Source organism: Oncorhynchus tshawytscha, linkage group LG11 (assembly GCF_018296145.1).
Source record: "Oncorhynchus tshawytscha isolate Ot180627B linkage group LG11, Otsh_v2.0, whole genome shotgun sequence".
Classification (NCBI taxonomy): domain Eukaryota; kingdom Metazoa; phylum Chordata; class Actinopteri; order Salmoniformes; family Salmonidae; genus Oncorhynchus; species Oncorhynchus tshawytscha.
This window is the reverse complement of record NC_056439.1, coordinates 22,363,142-22,379,026: the sequence shown is the minus strand read 5'-3', so window position 1 is coordinate 22,379,026 and position 15,885 is coordinate 22,363,142. Positions and strand designations below refer to the sequence as shown.

The 15,885-nt window shown below is 43.8% G+C and overlaps 1 protein-coding gene across 3 annotated transcripts in view; it reads right to left on the bottom strand.

Annotated features, from left to right (window-relative positions):
- LOC112261602 (bromodomain adjacent to zinc finger domain protein 1A-like) overlaps window positions 1–15,885 on the bottom strand; it is a 46,364-nt gene that overhangs the window by 22,582 nt on the left and 7,897 nt on the right. For all 3 annotated transcript variants that reach the window (XM_024437054.2, XM_024437055.2, XM_042329921.1), the window contains exons 4-18: window positions 15,495–15,635; window positions 15,183–15,281; window positions 14,969–15,056; window positions 14,665–14,799; window positions 14,314–14,383; window positions 13,153–13,298; window positions 12,920–13,015; window positions 9,770–9,908; window positions 9,431–9,577; window positions 9,146–9,241; window positions 8,259–8,483; window positions 7,768–8,136; window positions 5,682–6,272; window positions 4,830–5,002; window positions 1,641–1,786 (exon numbers count right to left, since the gene is read on the bottom strand). In XM_024437054.2, coding sequence (XP_024292822.1) covers window positions 1,641–1,786; window positions 4,830–5,002; window positions 5,682–6,272; window positions 7,768–8,136; window positions 8,259–8,483; window positions 9,146–9,241; window positions 9,431–9,577; window positions 9,770–9,908; window positions 12,920–13,015; window positions 13,153–13,298; window positions 14,314–14,383; window positions 14,665–14,799; window positions 14,969–15,056; window positions 15,183–15,281; window positions 15,495–15,635 — 2,661 coding nt within the window. The remainder of the gene's footprint in view (window positions 1–1,640; window positions 1,787–4,829; window positions 5,003–5,681; window positions 6,273–7,767; window positions 8,137–8,258; window positions 8,484–9,145; window positions 9,242–9,430; window positions 9,578–9,769; window positions 9,909–12,919; window positions 13,016–13,152; window positions 13,299–14,313; window positions 14,384–14,664; window positions 14,800–14,968; window positions 15,057–15,182; window positions 15,282–15,494; window positions 15,636–15,885) is intronic.

The following is a 15,885-nucleotide window of genomic DNA, read 5'->3' as shown; positions in this document are numbered from 1 at the left end:
ACAAAGGAACCTAGCCCAAACCATGAAAAAAAAAAAGCCCCGGGGAGTATTCCTCCTCCAAAGTCTACCGTTGGCACTACGCATTGGGGCAAGTAGCGTTCTCCTGGCATCCGCCAAACCCACATTAGTCCATATAACTGCCAGATTGTTAAGCATGAGCCACAATAACAGCACTTACAGTGACAGGGGCAGCTCTAGGAGGGCAGAAATTTGACTTGTTGGAAAGATGGAATCCTATGATGGTTCCACGTTGAAAGTCGTTGAGCTCAGTAAGACCATTCTACTGCCAATGTTTGTCTATGGAGATTGCATGGCGGTGTGCTTGATTTTACACACCTTTCAGCAACAGGTGTGGCTAAAATTGCCGAATCCACTAATTTGAAGGTGTGTCCACATACTTTTTTTAATACAGTGCATTTGGATAGAATTCAGACACCTAGACTTTTTCTATATTGTGTACCTTACAGCATGTTAAATGTTTTTTTCCCTCTATCAACACAATACCACATACTGACAAAGCAAAAACCAGTTCAGACATTTTTGTTAATTTATAAAAATTTAAAAAACAAGCCTCCCAAGTGTCACAGAGGTCTAAGGCACTACATCGGTGTCACAACAGCCTGGTGTTCGATCCCAAGCCGTGTCACAACCGGCCATGACCAGTAGTCCCAAAGGGCGGCGCACAATTGGCACAGCATCGTCTGGGTTAGGGGAGGGTTTGGCCAGGGGTGGGGGGGGCTTTACTTCGCTCATTGTGCTCTAGTGACTCATTGTGATGGGCCGGGAGCCTGCAGGCTAAATTCAGTCGTCAGTTGAACGGTGTTTGGTGCAGCTGGATTTCAGGATAAGCGAGCGGGTGTTAAGAAGCACGGCGGGTCATGTTTCGGGGGACGTATGTCTCAACCTTTGCCTCTCTTGAACCCATTGGGGAGTTGCGGCAAGATTGTAATCACGAAATTTGGAAGAAAAAGGGGGATAAAAAATATATAAAATACCTAATTTACATAAGTATTCAGACCCTTCACTATCAGACTTGAAATTGCGCTCCAGTGTATCCTGATCTAACATCTCTGGAGACCTTAAAATAGCTGTGCAGCGACGCTCCCCATCCAACCTGACAGAGCTTGAGAGGATCTGCAGAGAATAATGGGAGAACCCCCTCCCCCCTCCAACATAAGTGTGACAAGTGTCATACCCAAGAAGACTCAAAGCTGTAATTGCTGCCCAAGGTGCATCAACAAAGTACTGAGTAAAGGGTCTGAATACTAATGCAAATGTGATATTTCAGTGCATTTATAAATTGCAAAAATGTCTAAAAATCTTTTTTTGCTTTGTCATTATTGGGTATTGTGCGTAGATTGATGGAAAAACACAAATTAATTTTAGAATAAGGCTGTAATGTAAAAAAACTAAAAAGTCAAGGGGTCTGAGTACTTTCCGAATGAACTGTATAGTGTACTTTGCAAATAAAATATATAGTATGAAAACTAATTTAAGTATATGGTAGCTGTCTTTTTATCAGACATATAAGGACAACTCATCGATATAACCATTAATTATATCTAGTTAACCTCTTGGTGCACAATGTGAGACAGTAGTGCAAAATTCAGACCATAATGTGGTGGATGTACAGCATTTACCTGTCTTTTTTCAAGTTAAAATTGATGTCCATTTTCTCCACGTCACCGTTCTCTCCTTTCCCAAAACCATTCTCCTTCAACTCGGGGCTCAGTAGTTCATAGTGGCCTTCCTCCAGTGCTTTCCTCCACTCACTCCTCTCCATCACCTACAATACATGACCAACCAGAGATGTCATCAAATAGTCACCAATGTTTTCATTTACTGAAAATTACATGTTCATTTTTCAAGTTTGGGAGGAAAATTGGAAAGCATTCAGATTCAATTCATAACTCTGCCTACCACTGTATATAAGTCCCTCATAACAGCTCATTCATTTTGTCGTCAAATACCACATAAATACCTAATCATTACTAACAATGAAGAACTGATTTTTTTTGCTGCATCTCATATCAAATTTGGTGTAGACCTTACCGTGAAATGCTTACTTACAAGCCCTTAACCAACAATGCAGTCTAATAAAGTAAAAAAAAATTTAAAAAGTAACAATAACGAGGCTATATACAGGAGGTACCGGTACTGAGTCAATGTGCAGGGGTACGGGTTAGTCGAGGTCATTTGTACATGTAGGTAGGGGTAAAGTGACTATGGATAGATAATAAACAGCGAGTAGCAGCAGTGTAAAACAAGGGGTGGGGGGGTGTAAATGTAAATAGTCCGTTGGCCATTAAGTGACAAATTGCACATTTTAGAGTGGCCTTTTATTGTCCCCAGCACATGATGCTTCCTTCCTGTTTGGCCTTGTCCGGGGGTGTCCTCGGATGGGGCCACAGTGTCTCCTGACCCCTCCTGTCTCAGCCTCCAGTATTTATGCTGCAGTAGTTTGTGTCGGGGGGGCTAGGGTCAGTTTGTTATATCTGGAGTACTTCTCCTGTCCTATTCGGTGTCCTGTGTGAATTTAAGTGTGCTCTCTCTAACTCTCTCTTTCTCTCTCTCGGAGGACCTGAGCCCTAGGACCATGCCTCAGGACTACCTGACATGATGACTCCTTGCTGTCCCCAGTCCACCTGGCTGTGCTGCTGCTCCAGTTTCAACTGTTCTGCCTTATTATTATTGGACCATGCTGGTCATTTATGAACATTTGAACATCTTGGCCATGTTCTGTTATAATCTCCACCCGGCACAGCCAGAAGAGGACTGGCCACCCCTCATAGCCTGGTTCCTCTTCTTCCTAGGTTTTGGCCTTTCTAGGGAGTTTTTCCTAGCCACCGTGCTTCTACACCTGCATTGCTTGCTGTTTGGGGTTTTAGGCTGGGTTACTGTACAGCACTTTGAGATATCAGCTGATGTACGAAGGGCTATATAAAATACATTTGATTTGATGGTGCACCTGTGTAATGATCATGCTGTTTCATGGAGCAGTGGAAACGGGTTCTCTGGAGTGATGAATCACGCTTCACCGCCTGGCAGTCCGACAGACAAATATGGGTTTGGAGGATGCCAGGAGAACACTACCTGCCCAAATACATAGTGCCAACTGTAAAGTTTGGTGGAAGAGGAATAATGGTCTGGGGCTGTTTTTCATGGTTTGGGCTAGGCCCCTTAGTCTTAACGCTACAGCATACAATGACATTTTATACAACTCAGTGCTTCCAATTTTGTGGCAACAGTTTGGAAAAGGCCCTTTCCTGTTTCAGCATGACAATGCACCTGTGCCCAAAGCGAGGTCCATACAGAAATGGTTTGTCGAGATTGGTGTGGAAGAACTTGACTGGCCCACACAGAGCTCTGACCTCAACCCCATCGAACATCTTTGGGATGAATTGGAACGCAGACTGCGAGCCAGGCCTAATTGCCAAACATCAGTGCCGACCTCAGTAATGCTCTTGTGGCTGAATGGAAGCAAGTCCATTACTTAATTTTGCTCCATACCAAGTAAAAACAAAGACTCAAGAGGGAAGTTCTGGTGGTGAGGTCTGCACAGTGCTGGTCTGACCAACCAGAATCAATTATCCATGGATGTTTTGATCACATGGAATATGTTCCAGGTCACCTATGGGGTGAACATCAATAAATATGCAGACTCAGTCACCAGACTCATAAAAAAATGCATTGATGCATGTGTCGCAGGGCCTTTTTTGATCACGGATTACAAAAAGAAAGCCAGTCAAGTTGCGGATACCAAAGCCGCCCATACCACACGAGCTAAACACCTTTTTCCTCACGCTTCACGACTGAGCTGCCGAGGAGAATCCCCTGAGGACTACATGCTTGTTAAACGTCGCAAGGCTGCGAGCCCTAACGGCATCCCTAACCGCACCCTCAGAGCACATGCAGACCAGCTAGCTGTTGTGATTTCCGACATTTTCAATCTCTCAAACTCAGGCCGTTATCCGAACCTGCTTCAAGATGTCCACTATCATCCCTATGCCCAAGAAAAGGAAAACAACTGAACTATTACCGACCCGTAGCCCTCACCTCCGTCATCATGTAGTGCTTCGAGAGGCTAGTCAAAGACTACATCACCTCAACACACTCGACCCTCTCCAATTCACCTATTGCCCTGACATTCCATAGACATACTACAGGCAGGAGGTATGCACTGACGGTGTGGTGACCGGTAAACAACCTCTCCCACAATGTCAGCAAAACAAAAAAAGGAGTGAATTGTGGTCTTCAGGAGTAACCAGGCTGGGCACGCCCCCATCTTCATCAACGGGCGTCAAACCACATGGCCACTGGTGAAAGCACGACAGCGACACTAACCTCAGGAGGCTGAAGAAATTTGGTCTGTCCCCAAGAAAACCTCAGTGTTCTACAGGAGAGCCATTGAGACCATACTGTCCGGCTGCATCACAGCCTGGTACGGCAACTACACCGCCGCTGACCACAGGGTACTACAGAGGGTGGTATGCTCAGACGAACGTACCATTGGGAGCACACTGCCTGCCTTCCAGAACACCTACAAAACCAGGTGTCGCAGGAAGGCCAAGAAGATCAGGGACCTCAGCCACCCGAGCCATAGCCTGTTCTCCCCGCTTCCATCACTCAGACACAGCAGTAAAGGCACATCATGGCTAAAAGGAACAGATTGACCAATAGCTTCTAACCCCAGACCATCAGCCTGCCGAATATCCACCACAAGTTAGGTACCTGCCCCCCACCCCCGACATTTTCACCCCCTCAGACATCTACCCTGCCCCCACCCTATTGAACATTTATCATGCCGAATAGCCACCACTACTCCTAACCTTGATTTGACCCAGTGTACCCTGGTAGATGCGGTCCTCTATATCTAGCAGCAGGTCTCTCAGCCTGTTGCCCATGAACTTCTCAGCAGGAGCCGCTGTGCCTTCTAGTAGAGCAGGGGCAGCCTTGGACCTGGCCGAGACCCCTTTGCTACCAGCAGCCTCTGCTTTAATATCTGCAAACAAAAACAACATATAGGCAAAACAGTGAATATACCAAACATACAGTAGGATCACTTGAATTGAAAACCATCACTCACTCATTCAGTCAATCAATCATTCAGTGATTCTCTGCTGAAGTGCAGTGAGACAAACCAGTGGACCAGAGTCCACATGGAGTCATTGACAACTGGGCTGTGTTAACACAGGCAGCCCAATTCTGATATTTTTCCAACTAAAGCCTTGTTCACATTGGCAGTTTGAAGTGACTCAAATCCCATTTTTTTGCATATCCGATTCGAAACCGTTCTTTTTTCATTCAGTCTGAACAGCCAAAAAGGACATGGAATCTGATATTTCAAGCTACATTTGTAGTGGTTTTTAAAAAATCAGATATAAATCAGATTCCTGGAAACGCGACTGGCCTTGCTAGCTACTCTGTTGACAATTTGAGAAGAACATGTGGTAGCTAACTAGCTTACTAATTGCCAGAAAGCTAAACAGCTACCTAGCTATCTACTTGATCTTTCGCAGATCTGATTCGTCAAAAGAAACATTAGGGGGAGGGGGATATCAGAATTGGGCTGCCTGTGTAAACGCAGCCTGTTGATGTTAGAAAGAGATTGGCCATTTGGATCAAGTTGCTATAGCCAGAGGCCTCTCCTCTATAGTCTGGTGGACTGTAGTAGTCAGTACCTGTGCGGTGGTAGCGATCAGCTGCTGCAGCGGTACCGAGGAGCTGCGCAATACGTTCCTTCTCCTGCACCAGGGCCTCCTTCAAGCTGCTCTCCCTGTGGCCCCGTGGGTTCAGGGCCTCAAGCAGCATTTCCACCTCCTGGGGGCTGCTGTAGAAGGCCCACCGGTTAGGACGGTTCACTGGGGGAGCAGAGCTGCTCTGGACAAGGGCTGGGAGGACAGGTTTGGAGACAGGGCCTGGGGTACAGCCTGTCTGGGAGAGGTCCTCTGGTTCTCTGGCCTTGTTCGGAGACACCTCCATCCCCTCAGCCTTGGCTGGCTCCTGGGTTGGTTCTTGGGGTTCCAACATGTCCTCTGTCAGGCCGAAGTAGTCGTCCTCCACGAAGAGGGCTGGTGTGGAGGGGAAGAGCCAGTAGCGGCGGTAGAGGCGGTCACGCCCCAGGGGGAGGATATAGGTGCAGGCTGCAGCCTTCTGAATCTTCTCCTGAAGCTCCTTCTCCCTCTGCTGCTGCTGAGCAAGCTCCTCTGGGCTCACCTCTTTAGGCTCGTCTTTAGGCTGCTTCTCCTTGGGATTGCATTCTTTCTCTATGGCTGAAATCAAATGTCTATGTTAGAATGGCAATAATGAGACTAACCAGAGGGGGAAATAGTTTACAGCATTTAGACCTGGACCACAGAACTGTTTAACATTCCAGTTCCAAAACATTTGCATTAATTTTACTGTTCACCACAACAATTGATCGAGTCACACTACATGAAAGCCTTCTAGGATTAATTAGGGCCGATTTCAAGTTTTCATAACAATTGTAAATCGGTATTTTTGGGCGCCGATTTGACGTTTTTTCTTTACACCTTTATTTAATCTTTATTTAACTAGGCAAGTCAGTTAAGAACACATTCTTATTTTCAATGACAGCCTAGGAACATTGGGTTAACTGCCTTGTTCAGGGGCAGAAAGACAGATTTTCATCTTGTCAGCTCGGGGGATCCAGTCTTGCAACCATACAGTTAACTAGTCCAACGCAATAAAGACCTGCCTCTCTCTCGTTGCACTCCACAAGGAGGCTGCCTGTTACGCAAATGCAGTAAGCCAAGGTAAGTTGCTAGCTAGCATTAAACTTATCTTATAAAAAACAATCAATCATAATCACTAGTTAACTACACATGGTTGATAATATTACTAGATATTATCTAGCGTATCCTGCGTTGCATATAATCTGACTGAGCATACATGTATCTGACTGAGTGGTGGTAGGCAGAAGCAGGCGGGTAAACATTCATTCAAACAGCACTTTCGGGCCTTTTGCCAGCAGCTCTTCGTTGTGCGTCAAGCATTGCGCTGTTTATGACTTCAAGCCTATCAACTCCCGAGATGAGGCTGGTGTGACCGAAGTGAAATGGCTTACTAGTTAGCGCGCGCTAATAGTGTTTCAAACTTCACTCGCCCTGAGCCTTGGGGTGGTTGTTTCCCTTGCTCTGCATGGGTAACGCTGCTTCGATGTGGTGGCTGTGGTCGTTGTGTTGCTGGTTCGAGTCCAGGGAGGAGCGAGGAGAGGGACGGAAGCTATACTGTTACACTGGCAATACTAAAGTGCCTATAAGAACATCCAATAGTCAAAGGTTAATGAAATACAAATTTTATAGAGGGAAATAGTCCTATAATTCCTATAATAAATACAACCTAAAACTTCTTACCTGGGAATATTGAAGACTCATGTTAAAAGGAACCACCAGCTTTCATATGTTCATATGAACAGAAACGTTAGCTTTCTTACATAGCACATATTGCACTTTTACGTTCTTCTCCAACACTGTTTTTGCATTATTTAAACCAAATTGAACATGTTTCATTATCTACTTGAGGCTAAATTGATTTTATTGATGTATTATATTATGTTAAAATAAGTGTTCATTCAGTTTTGTTGTAATTGTCATTATTACAAATACATGTTAATTTTTTTATTTTAAATTGGCCGATTAATCGGCTTTTTTGGTCCTCCAATAATCGGTATCGGCGTTGAAAAATCATAATCTAATTGCTAGTAGTATGTACATTAGGGTAAGAGGACTGAAGGCTATTACTTACGCTTCTTAGTCTTGTTGTTGGTTGTCTGCTCCTCTTCATCCTCGGTCTTCTCTTCCCCATGGCTCTCAGTGCTGGTGTTCATCTCTTCCGTCTTCATGTAGCCATTTCTTCCTTCGTCTTCCATCAGCTTCTCATGTTTGTCTTTCAGCTCTTTCAGTTTCATCTCCTGTTCTTTCAACTTCTCCTCCTTCCTCTTGCGGACTCTGAAGGCAGCCTCCTCCCTCTCTCTGCGGTGCTGCTCAGCCTTCAGTTCCCTGAGCTCCTGCTTGGCCTGTCTCTGCTCGTCAGCGCTGTCCTCTATGAAGTCCCTGGTAGACACCAGAGTCAGCAGCTTCCCACACAACGCATGGAGGATCTTCAGCTTCTCACCTGGGACAGAACACCACAGATCCATTAAACTCATGCTACACTCAAGGCGTTAACCCTGTACCATCACTGCAGTGTTACCCCAAGTCATGTGGCTTCAATCGGTGTGTGTCTCTCAGTCTCACCTGGCAGCAGGTCATAGACAGCAGTGCAGGAAAGCCTCTTGATCAGAGCCGGGTTAGCCAGTCTCAGCTCAACACAGGGGTCGTCTGTAGAGCCGAAGCCTCCCTGTTTCTGGTAGCGGAACTTGGAGTTTGCGGAGTTACAGTCGGCCCCTGATGCCAGGATGTGCAGCCTCAGGATCTCGGACAGAGTACAGCTGTCCAGGTCCAACTGCTTCAGACTGCAGCCTACAGACACAGACATGTACTGTATAGTTATTGTTTATACTACTGTATATAGTTAAAGACTGCATCCTATGGAGACCCGAGTCATGTGCAGTAGAGCAGGGGTTCCCAAACTTCATCACTCGGGGCCCCCCCTCATAGCATTGGGGAACATCCTGCGCACGCCATGTCTATTTCTATGGGAACAAACACGGTTCATAAAAAACTGTTCACACCCCTCTTGTTGGTGGGGAGAATCTTGCAGGTTTCAAGCTTATTTTCATGCAATACATTTGCAATGTCTAATGTGTATTCACGTGATATTTGAGAATTAAAAATTACATTATCTATGGGCTAAAAAAAATCTAAAACAGAGGCTGACATGGGCTAGTTGATCTGAACATTTCTGACAAGTTATAAATAGCTCTAAGACAATAGGAACTGATACATTACCCAATTGAGAAATTGCACTTTCTGCATTCTACTATTACAACTTCCAAGAGTAAGTTTAAAGCCAGACAGTTATCATTGTCCCCCCCCGTACCGAACTCTCATCTCCCCCAGGGAGCGCCCCCCAGTTTGGGAGCCACTGCAGTAGAGTCAGGCTCTCAGAACAAAAGAAAACAAATGCTCAAATAGTTGTATATGAACATTGACTATATTAAAGACTGTTGTCCTTCTCTCACCTTGGTGCAGCTGAGGCCAGGCAGCAGCCAGAGAAGCCACAGCACTGATGGCTGACTGGGTGGGGTCCGCATCATCATCCAGGGCCTCACTCAGATCTGCCAACAAGGAAGACGATTTACCTCAATGAAAACTAAGATTTCACCATGATGCTAAAAGTCAGTCAATCCTACATCCTGGATGAAATGTCACCATTGTTAACATCCAAAGTCTATTTGGTGAACAATCACAATGGGTTTACTAGTTGATACTAAACAAGCGTTGTCGAGGTCCGTTTCTATCCCTACCTTTGGCGTCCGCCTCAGCCACCTGGTCGCGGGCCACCTCCTCCTGCTCCTCAGCCAGGGCCTGGAATATGGCCGACAGGAAGAAGAAGAGCAGCTCACACAGCGGCCCCTCAGGGTCCGACCCTACTAGGGCCTCCTCCAGCACCTCTGGAACACAGAGACAAGGGCCCCACAGTCAGAAATCTCTTCACACACACCAACACACACAACCAGACGGTCACTGTACCAGTGTACTTTAACACAAGCATTGACAAACTATACTCAAAAAGCAAACATGGGTGATAAAACTAAAAGGTGCAGGACCGGTGACTAAAAATAGGTTTTGCCAGTGTTTCTCACCGAGTGTGATGCCTTCTGGAAACTCATCCTTCAGGTCAAAGAGCTCTCCAAAAGCTTTGAGGAATTCCAGTACCATGAGGGCGTCTCCAAATAGCTCTGCATGCAGACGGGTCTTCACTGGGACCGGGGCTGGGAGATTCTGGACAAGAAGCCATAAAGGAGAGTGAGTCAGAAGCCTAAATATTCTTTACTTAACTAGTAATTCATTGAGAACAAGTCATTTAACAATAATGGTTATACCATTCAGTCAATCACACATACCAATTTAGAGAACATTTAGGACAATGTTTCCCAAACTTGATTGTGTCCCAACCCCCTAATAACTAGCATGGTCCCAGACAATGTTCCCTCCGAGCAGTGTGCGTATCTCCCCAGGGCTGCCATGCAGAATAAATATCAGCCCGCGCAGAAAAGCACAAGATTGATAGTGTTAACTAACGGGGGAACTCAGTATCTTTACTGTGGGAATTGTGATCAAATCGATACAATATTAGCCACTTTTAATGCAACGTACAGTACTTAGTAAGCAAAACGAACGACGCAAGACATTATTGTAAGCAGAACGAGTCAGAGCAGGATTCTATTGCAATGACATGCAAGACTCAGCCTGTACTCTACACAGACCGGTACAGTATAACCAATCAGAGCTGTAGTAGGCCTATATGCAAATAGACTATTGCCATTTGGTATTGGTATTTCATTAGGATCCCATTAGCTATTGCAAAAGCAGCAGCTACTCTTCCTGGGGTCCACACAAAACAGGTGTTGCTTTATCTGTTTTTTTGAAACCAGGTTTGCTGTTTATTTGAGCAATATGAGATGGAAGGAAGCTCCATGCAATAAGGGCTCTAAAAAATACTGTACACCTTCTTGAATTGGTTCTGGATTTGGGGACTGTAAAAAAGACCCCTGGTGGAATGTAAGGTGGGATAAGTGTGTGTGTGTCAGAGCTGTGTGTAAGTTGACTACGCAAACAATTTGGGATTGTCAACACATTGTTTCTTATAAAAAGTAGCGATGCAGTCAGTCTCTCCTCAACTCTTAGCCAAGAGAGACTGGCATGCATAGTATTTATATCAGCCCTCTGATTACAATGAAGAGCAAAACATGCCGCTCTGTTCTGGGTCTGCTGCAGCTTAACTAGGTATTTCCTTGCAGCACTTGACCACACGCCTGGACAATAATCAAGATTAGACAAAACTAGAGCCTGCAGCAATTGCTTTTTGGAGCAGAGAAGAAAAAAAAGCTGAGAATCTCTTTATTACAGCCAGATCTCTCAGTGAAGAGATGACTCCAGGATGCTGCCCTTCAAGGCAGAGTTGCGAAGAAAAAGCCATATCTCAGACTGGCCAATAAAAATAAAAGATTAAGATGGGCAAAGGGACACAGACACTGGACAGAGGAACTCTGCCTAGAAGGCCAGCATCCCAGAGTGGCCTCTTCACTGTTGATGTTGAGACTGGTGTTTTACGGATGCTATTTAATGAAGCTGCCAGTTGAGGACTTGTGAGGTGTCTGTTTCTCAAACTAGACACTCTAATGTACTTGTCCTCTTACTCAGTTGTGCACCGGGGCCTCCCACTCTTTCTATTCTGGTTAGAGACTGTTGAGTTTGAGCTGTTCTGTGAAGGGAGTAGTACACCGCGTTGTACGAGATCTTCAGCAATTTCTTGCATGGAATAGCCTTCATTTCTCAGAACAAGAATAGACTGACGAATTTCAGAAGAAAGGTCTTTGTTTCTGGCCATTTTGAGCTTGAAATCAAACCCACAAATGCTGATGCTCCAGATACTCAACTAGTCTAAGAAGGCCAGTTTTATGGCTTCTTTAAATCAGAACAATAATTTTCAGCTGTGCTAACAATTGCAAAAGGGTTTTCTAATGATCCGCCTTTTAAAATGATAAACTTATTAGCTAACTAAGTGCCACTGGAACATAGGAGTGATGGTTGCTGATAATGGGCCTCTGTACGCCTATGTAGATATTCCATTAGAAATCAGCTGTTCCCAGCTACAATAGTCAATTACAACATTAATGTCTACACTGTATTTCTGATCAATGATGTTATTGTAAATGGAAAAAAAATGTGCTTTTCTTTAAAAAACAAGAACATTTCTAAGTGACCCCAAACTTTTGAACAGTAGTGCGCATTCAGCAGTCCATGAATCAATTGGTGTTTGTGGGTGTGCACGCTACGGGGATGAAGCTACGAACCCATAAGCTTCTAACAAGCTATTTCAACTGGACTGTGTTAAAAGCATGAGTGGTCAGTAGATGCGCTTGGTTTGAGATCAAAGCGAGAGTAGTCATACACGCACATTTGTTCATATCCTTTGCTAGTTAGTGACGTCTTAGCCCAGTTATATATTTTTTGTAGTCAGCAATGGGGGGAGTGATTGCTTCCAACAAGAGCACAAAACATGTACATTTCTAGCAGTCTTGGAAAAACGAGTCAGGTTAAGAGTTTGTCTTAAAGGGGCAGTATTGTATTTTGAGACAGGCTTGAATAAGCCATGTGACCAATATGCAAAGGGTAGCATAATTAGTCTGATTCTCTGTAATAATGCATTACATTTTGTAAAGTAGTTTCTTACATCTTACATTCTTACAAAACATTGTCACCTGTGGATAAACAGGTCAAGCTCTGCATGTTTTGTTCAAATTCTCATGGAATGTAGGCCTACATTGAACATCCCACATTGACTGCTACTGTAGGCTGAATGATAGAACAGCTATTTCCATGTTAAAATGTTACGGGATGCATTTTCTATATTGTTTTTGATGGTAGGCCACTGGTAGGCCTACATTACAATCAAATTGCCACAGTAGCCTACTGGACCACTGTCTGAAACTAACTTAAAACGGGTACAGCCTCAGTGTTCACAGTAACGGCACGCTGGCAGTTGCACCAAAATCTGAATTGGCACCCAGAAGAGCTGAAATTTGCTCAGTGCTGAAAAATTGAGGGAACATTGGTGCGTTTGTGCTGTATAGCTAACTCATACTGCCGATATGAACTGGATATACAGCACAAACAGCTCTGGGCCCAGGAAAACAAGACTATTGTATTTAATAGAAAATGTAAACATGTTTCAACTATAGAGGATGAGGCCAAATAAAGACAAGCTAAGGATGTTCTGGGCTGCTCACCTTCAGGTCTTCACACTCCAAGTCTTCTCTGGGTTTGCTCCATATCTTCAGTCGCTCTGCATATTGCTTCTTTTCCTCCTTCAGCTTCTCCCTCTCCTGCAATACAGTATAATGATATATACAGTATAACCTATATTAAGTCAAATGAGACATGAGAAGTTGTATGGTGTACAAATCAAATGTAAATTAAACAATGAAATTGATCCAAAGAAAAGTTCCTCATATCAACTCACTTTTTCCTTCTCCACTTTCCTCCTCTGCTTCTCCTCTTCAAACATCTTCTTCATCTCTTCCCTCTTCTTTTCTTTGTCCTCCTTCTCTTTCTTTTTGGCTTCCAGATTATCTTCTTTCTCCCTCTTCAACTTGGCCTTTTCATGTGCTGAGCAAAATAGATATTGTTGTAACTAAAACATATTGATTTAATGTGACGGTTCTGGACTATTCTGGATAAATAGATACAGTGAATTCGGAAAGTATTCAGAACCCAGTATTCATTGTTACATTAGCCTTATTCTAAAACAGATTAAATCTGTTTCACCCCTAATCAAGCTACACACAACACCCCAAAATGACAAAGCAAAAACAGGTTCTGATGTTTTTGTAAATGTATTAAAAAAAAATAAACGTCACCTCCCTGACCAAGGACCTTCTCCCCGATTGCTGAGTTTGGCTGAGCAGCCAGGTTTGGCTGAGCAGCCAGCTCTAGAAAGAGTCTTGGTGGTTCCAAACTTCTTCCATTTAAGAAAAATAGAGGCCACTGTGTTCTTGGGGACCTTCAATGCGGCAGAAATGTTTTGGTACCCTTCCCCAGATCTGTGCCGCGTCACAAAACTGTCTCGGAGCTCTATGGACAATTCTTTCGACCTTGTGGCTTGGTTGTGCTTTGCCATGCACTGTCAACTGTGGGATCTTAAAAACACGTGTGCCTTTCCATATCATGTCGAATCAATTGAATTTACCACAGGTGGACTACAATCAAGTTGTAGAAACATCTCAATGATGATCAATAGAAACAGCATGCACCCGAGTTCAAGTTTGAGTCTCATAGCAAAGGGTCTGAATACTTATAAAAATAAGGTCTTTTTAAAAAGAAACATTAAATACATTACCAAAAATGTCTAAAAACCTGTCTTTGCTTTGTCATTATGGGTTATTGTGAGTAGATTGATGAGGTGGGAAAAAATATTTAATACATTTTAGAACAAGGCTGTAACAAAATGTGGAAAAAGTCAAGGGGTCTGAATACTTTCCGAATGCACTGTAAACATGGCAGCCAAATTGTGGGATCATTCATACATATCTTGGGACGGTCTCATTAGAACTTACATGACAACAGTGCACCAGTTTTTGCACTTACATGCTAACTATTATCTACTATAATATACTGGACTCACCCGTAGCCATCTCCTCTTTCTGCTGCATCAGACGAAGCTTCTCTGCTGCTTTCAGTAAGTTGTATCCCATCTAAAGGAAATTATGAAAATGCTATTGAGTCTTGAGAAGCTTTACAAATCAGAGGTCTTTACGAACAAGTCTACTGGAGAAAACCATTATGGAAGTCCAAAAATTATAACAGTTATCATTACAATGTAATTAAATGGTTATATCTTCACTGAGTAATGCTTGACAACAGTTCTATATATGGCATGTGTCCCAAACGGCACCCTATTCCCTATACAGTGCAGAACTTTTGACCAAGGCCTGCCCATAGGGCCATTTGGGATGAAGACATTGCCAATCCTCACCTCTCTAGGAGAAGAAACATTCTTAGGTTTGCCCCGCCCTTTAGGAGGGGGACTAAAGACAAACACAGGGGGCTCATCAGGGAAGAACTGGGAGAAGTGCTGTTCTGATAACTTGTACTTAGAAACAGTTGATGCCTAAGGGTGAAACAAACAAGAAACAGTAAGCAACACTAGAGAGAAAAATGACAGTTACTGGATTCAAATGAACGTGACAAGACAATCCTGTTTTCCACATTTTAAATGGTTTTTGCTTAAAAAGGAACACCAACTGGCATTTCATTAAAACTCTAGAGTTAAATCATACCTTGAGCATGATGACTCCATTCTGTGGTTCACAGTGCTGTTTGAGCAGCAACTTTAATCTGTCCCGTGAAAACGTGTTCTTCTTACGGCTAAAATAAGTGCGAAAGAGAGAAGGTATAACGCTTAGTTATATTTAAAAAGAACGGGGGGATTGACTGTCGAATAACAATATAAGCTGCTTAGCAGGAAGGCAAATGTATTGTCTCACGACTCACCTCATCTGACCAGCCTTTGTGAATATGGCCTCACTGCCTTCCTTGATGGGCTGCACTTTGTACTTGAACACAGAAGGGTTGACAGATTTCTTCTTCTTCCTTTAGACATAAGGGGAGAAGAGCCAAAAAGGTTTTTATCAAAGCCAAAATGGACATGGATAAAGACTGTGCACATTCACAACGGTGCCCTAATCCCTACATAGTGCACTACTTTTGACCAGGGTTGGGGGTCTCTGGTCAGAAGTAGTGCACTATATGGGGAATAGGTGACATTTCAGAGGCAGCTTTGAATTGCGAATCTTACGGACTGACCCATTGGCCTTTGATTTGGGGATATCCTCGTCACTGTCACTGATGACTATGGAGTCCCCATCCATCTGAAGTTTGGAGTGCCCATTGACCGGCTTGTTGGAATGGTGGGGAGACTGTACATCCAGGATTTCACACGGCTGCCTGTAGGAAAGATCCCAAACACATTTAATGGAATGAAAAACAGTAGAGCCGAACCAATATGGGATTTTGGGGTTTGATAACAGCTTTTGGGGAGGCAAAAGTCACTGATTACCGATATACAGCACATATTCAGACCCAGACTTATCCAGTCTAATTCTAAAATAGATAGTTTCCCCCCAATCTACACACAACACCCCACAATGACAAAGCAAAACCAGTTTGGAATTTAACATTTATTCAAAATAGAACA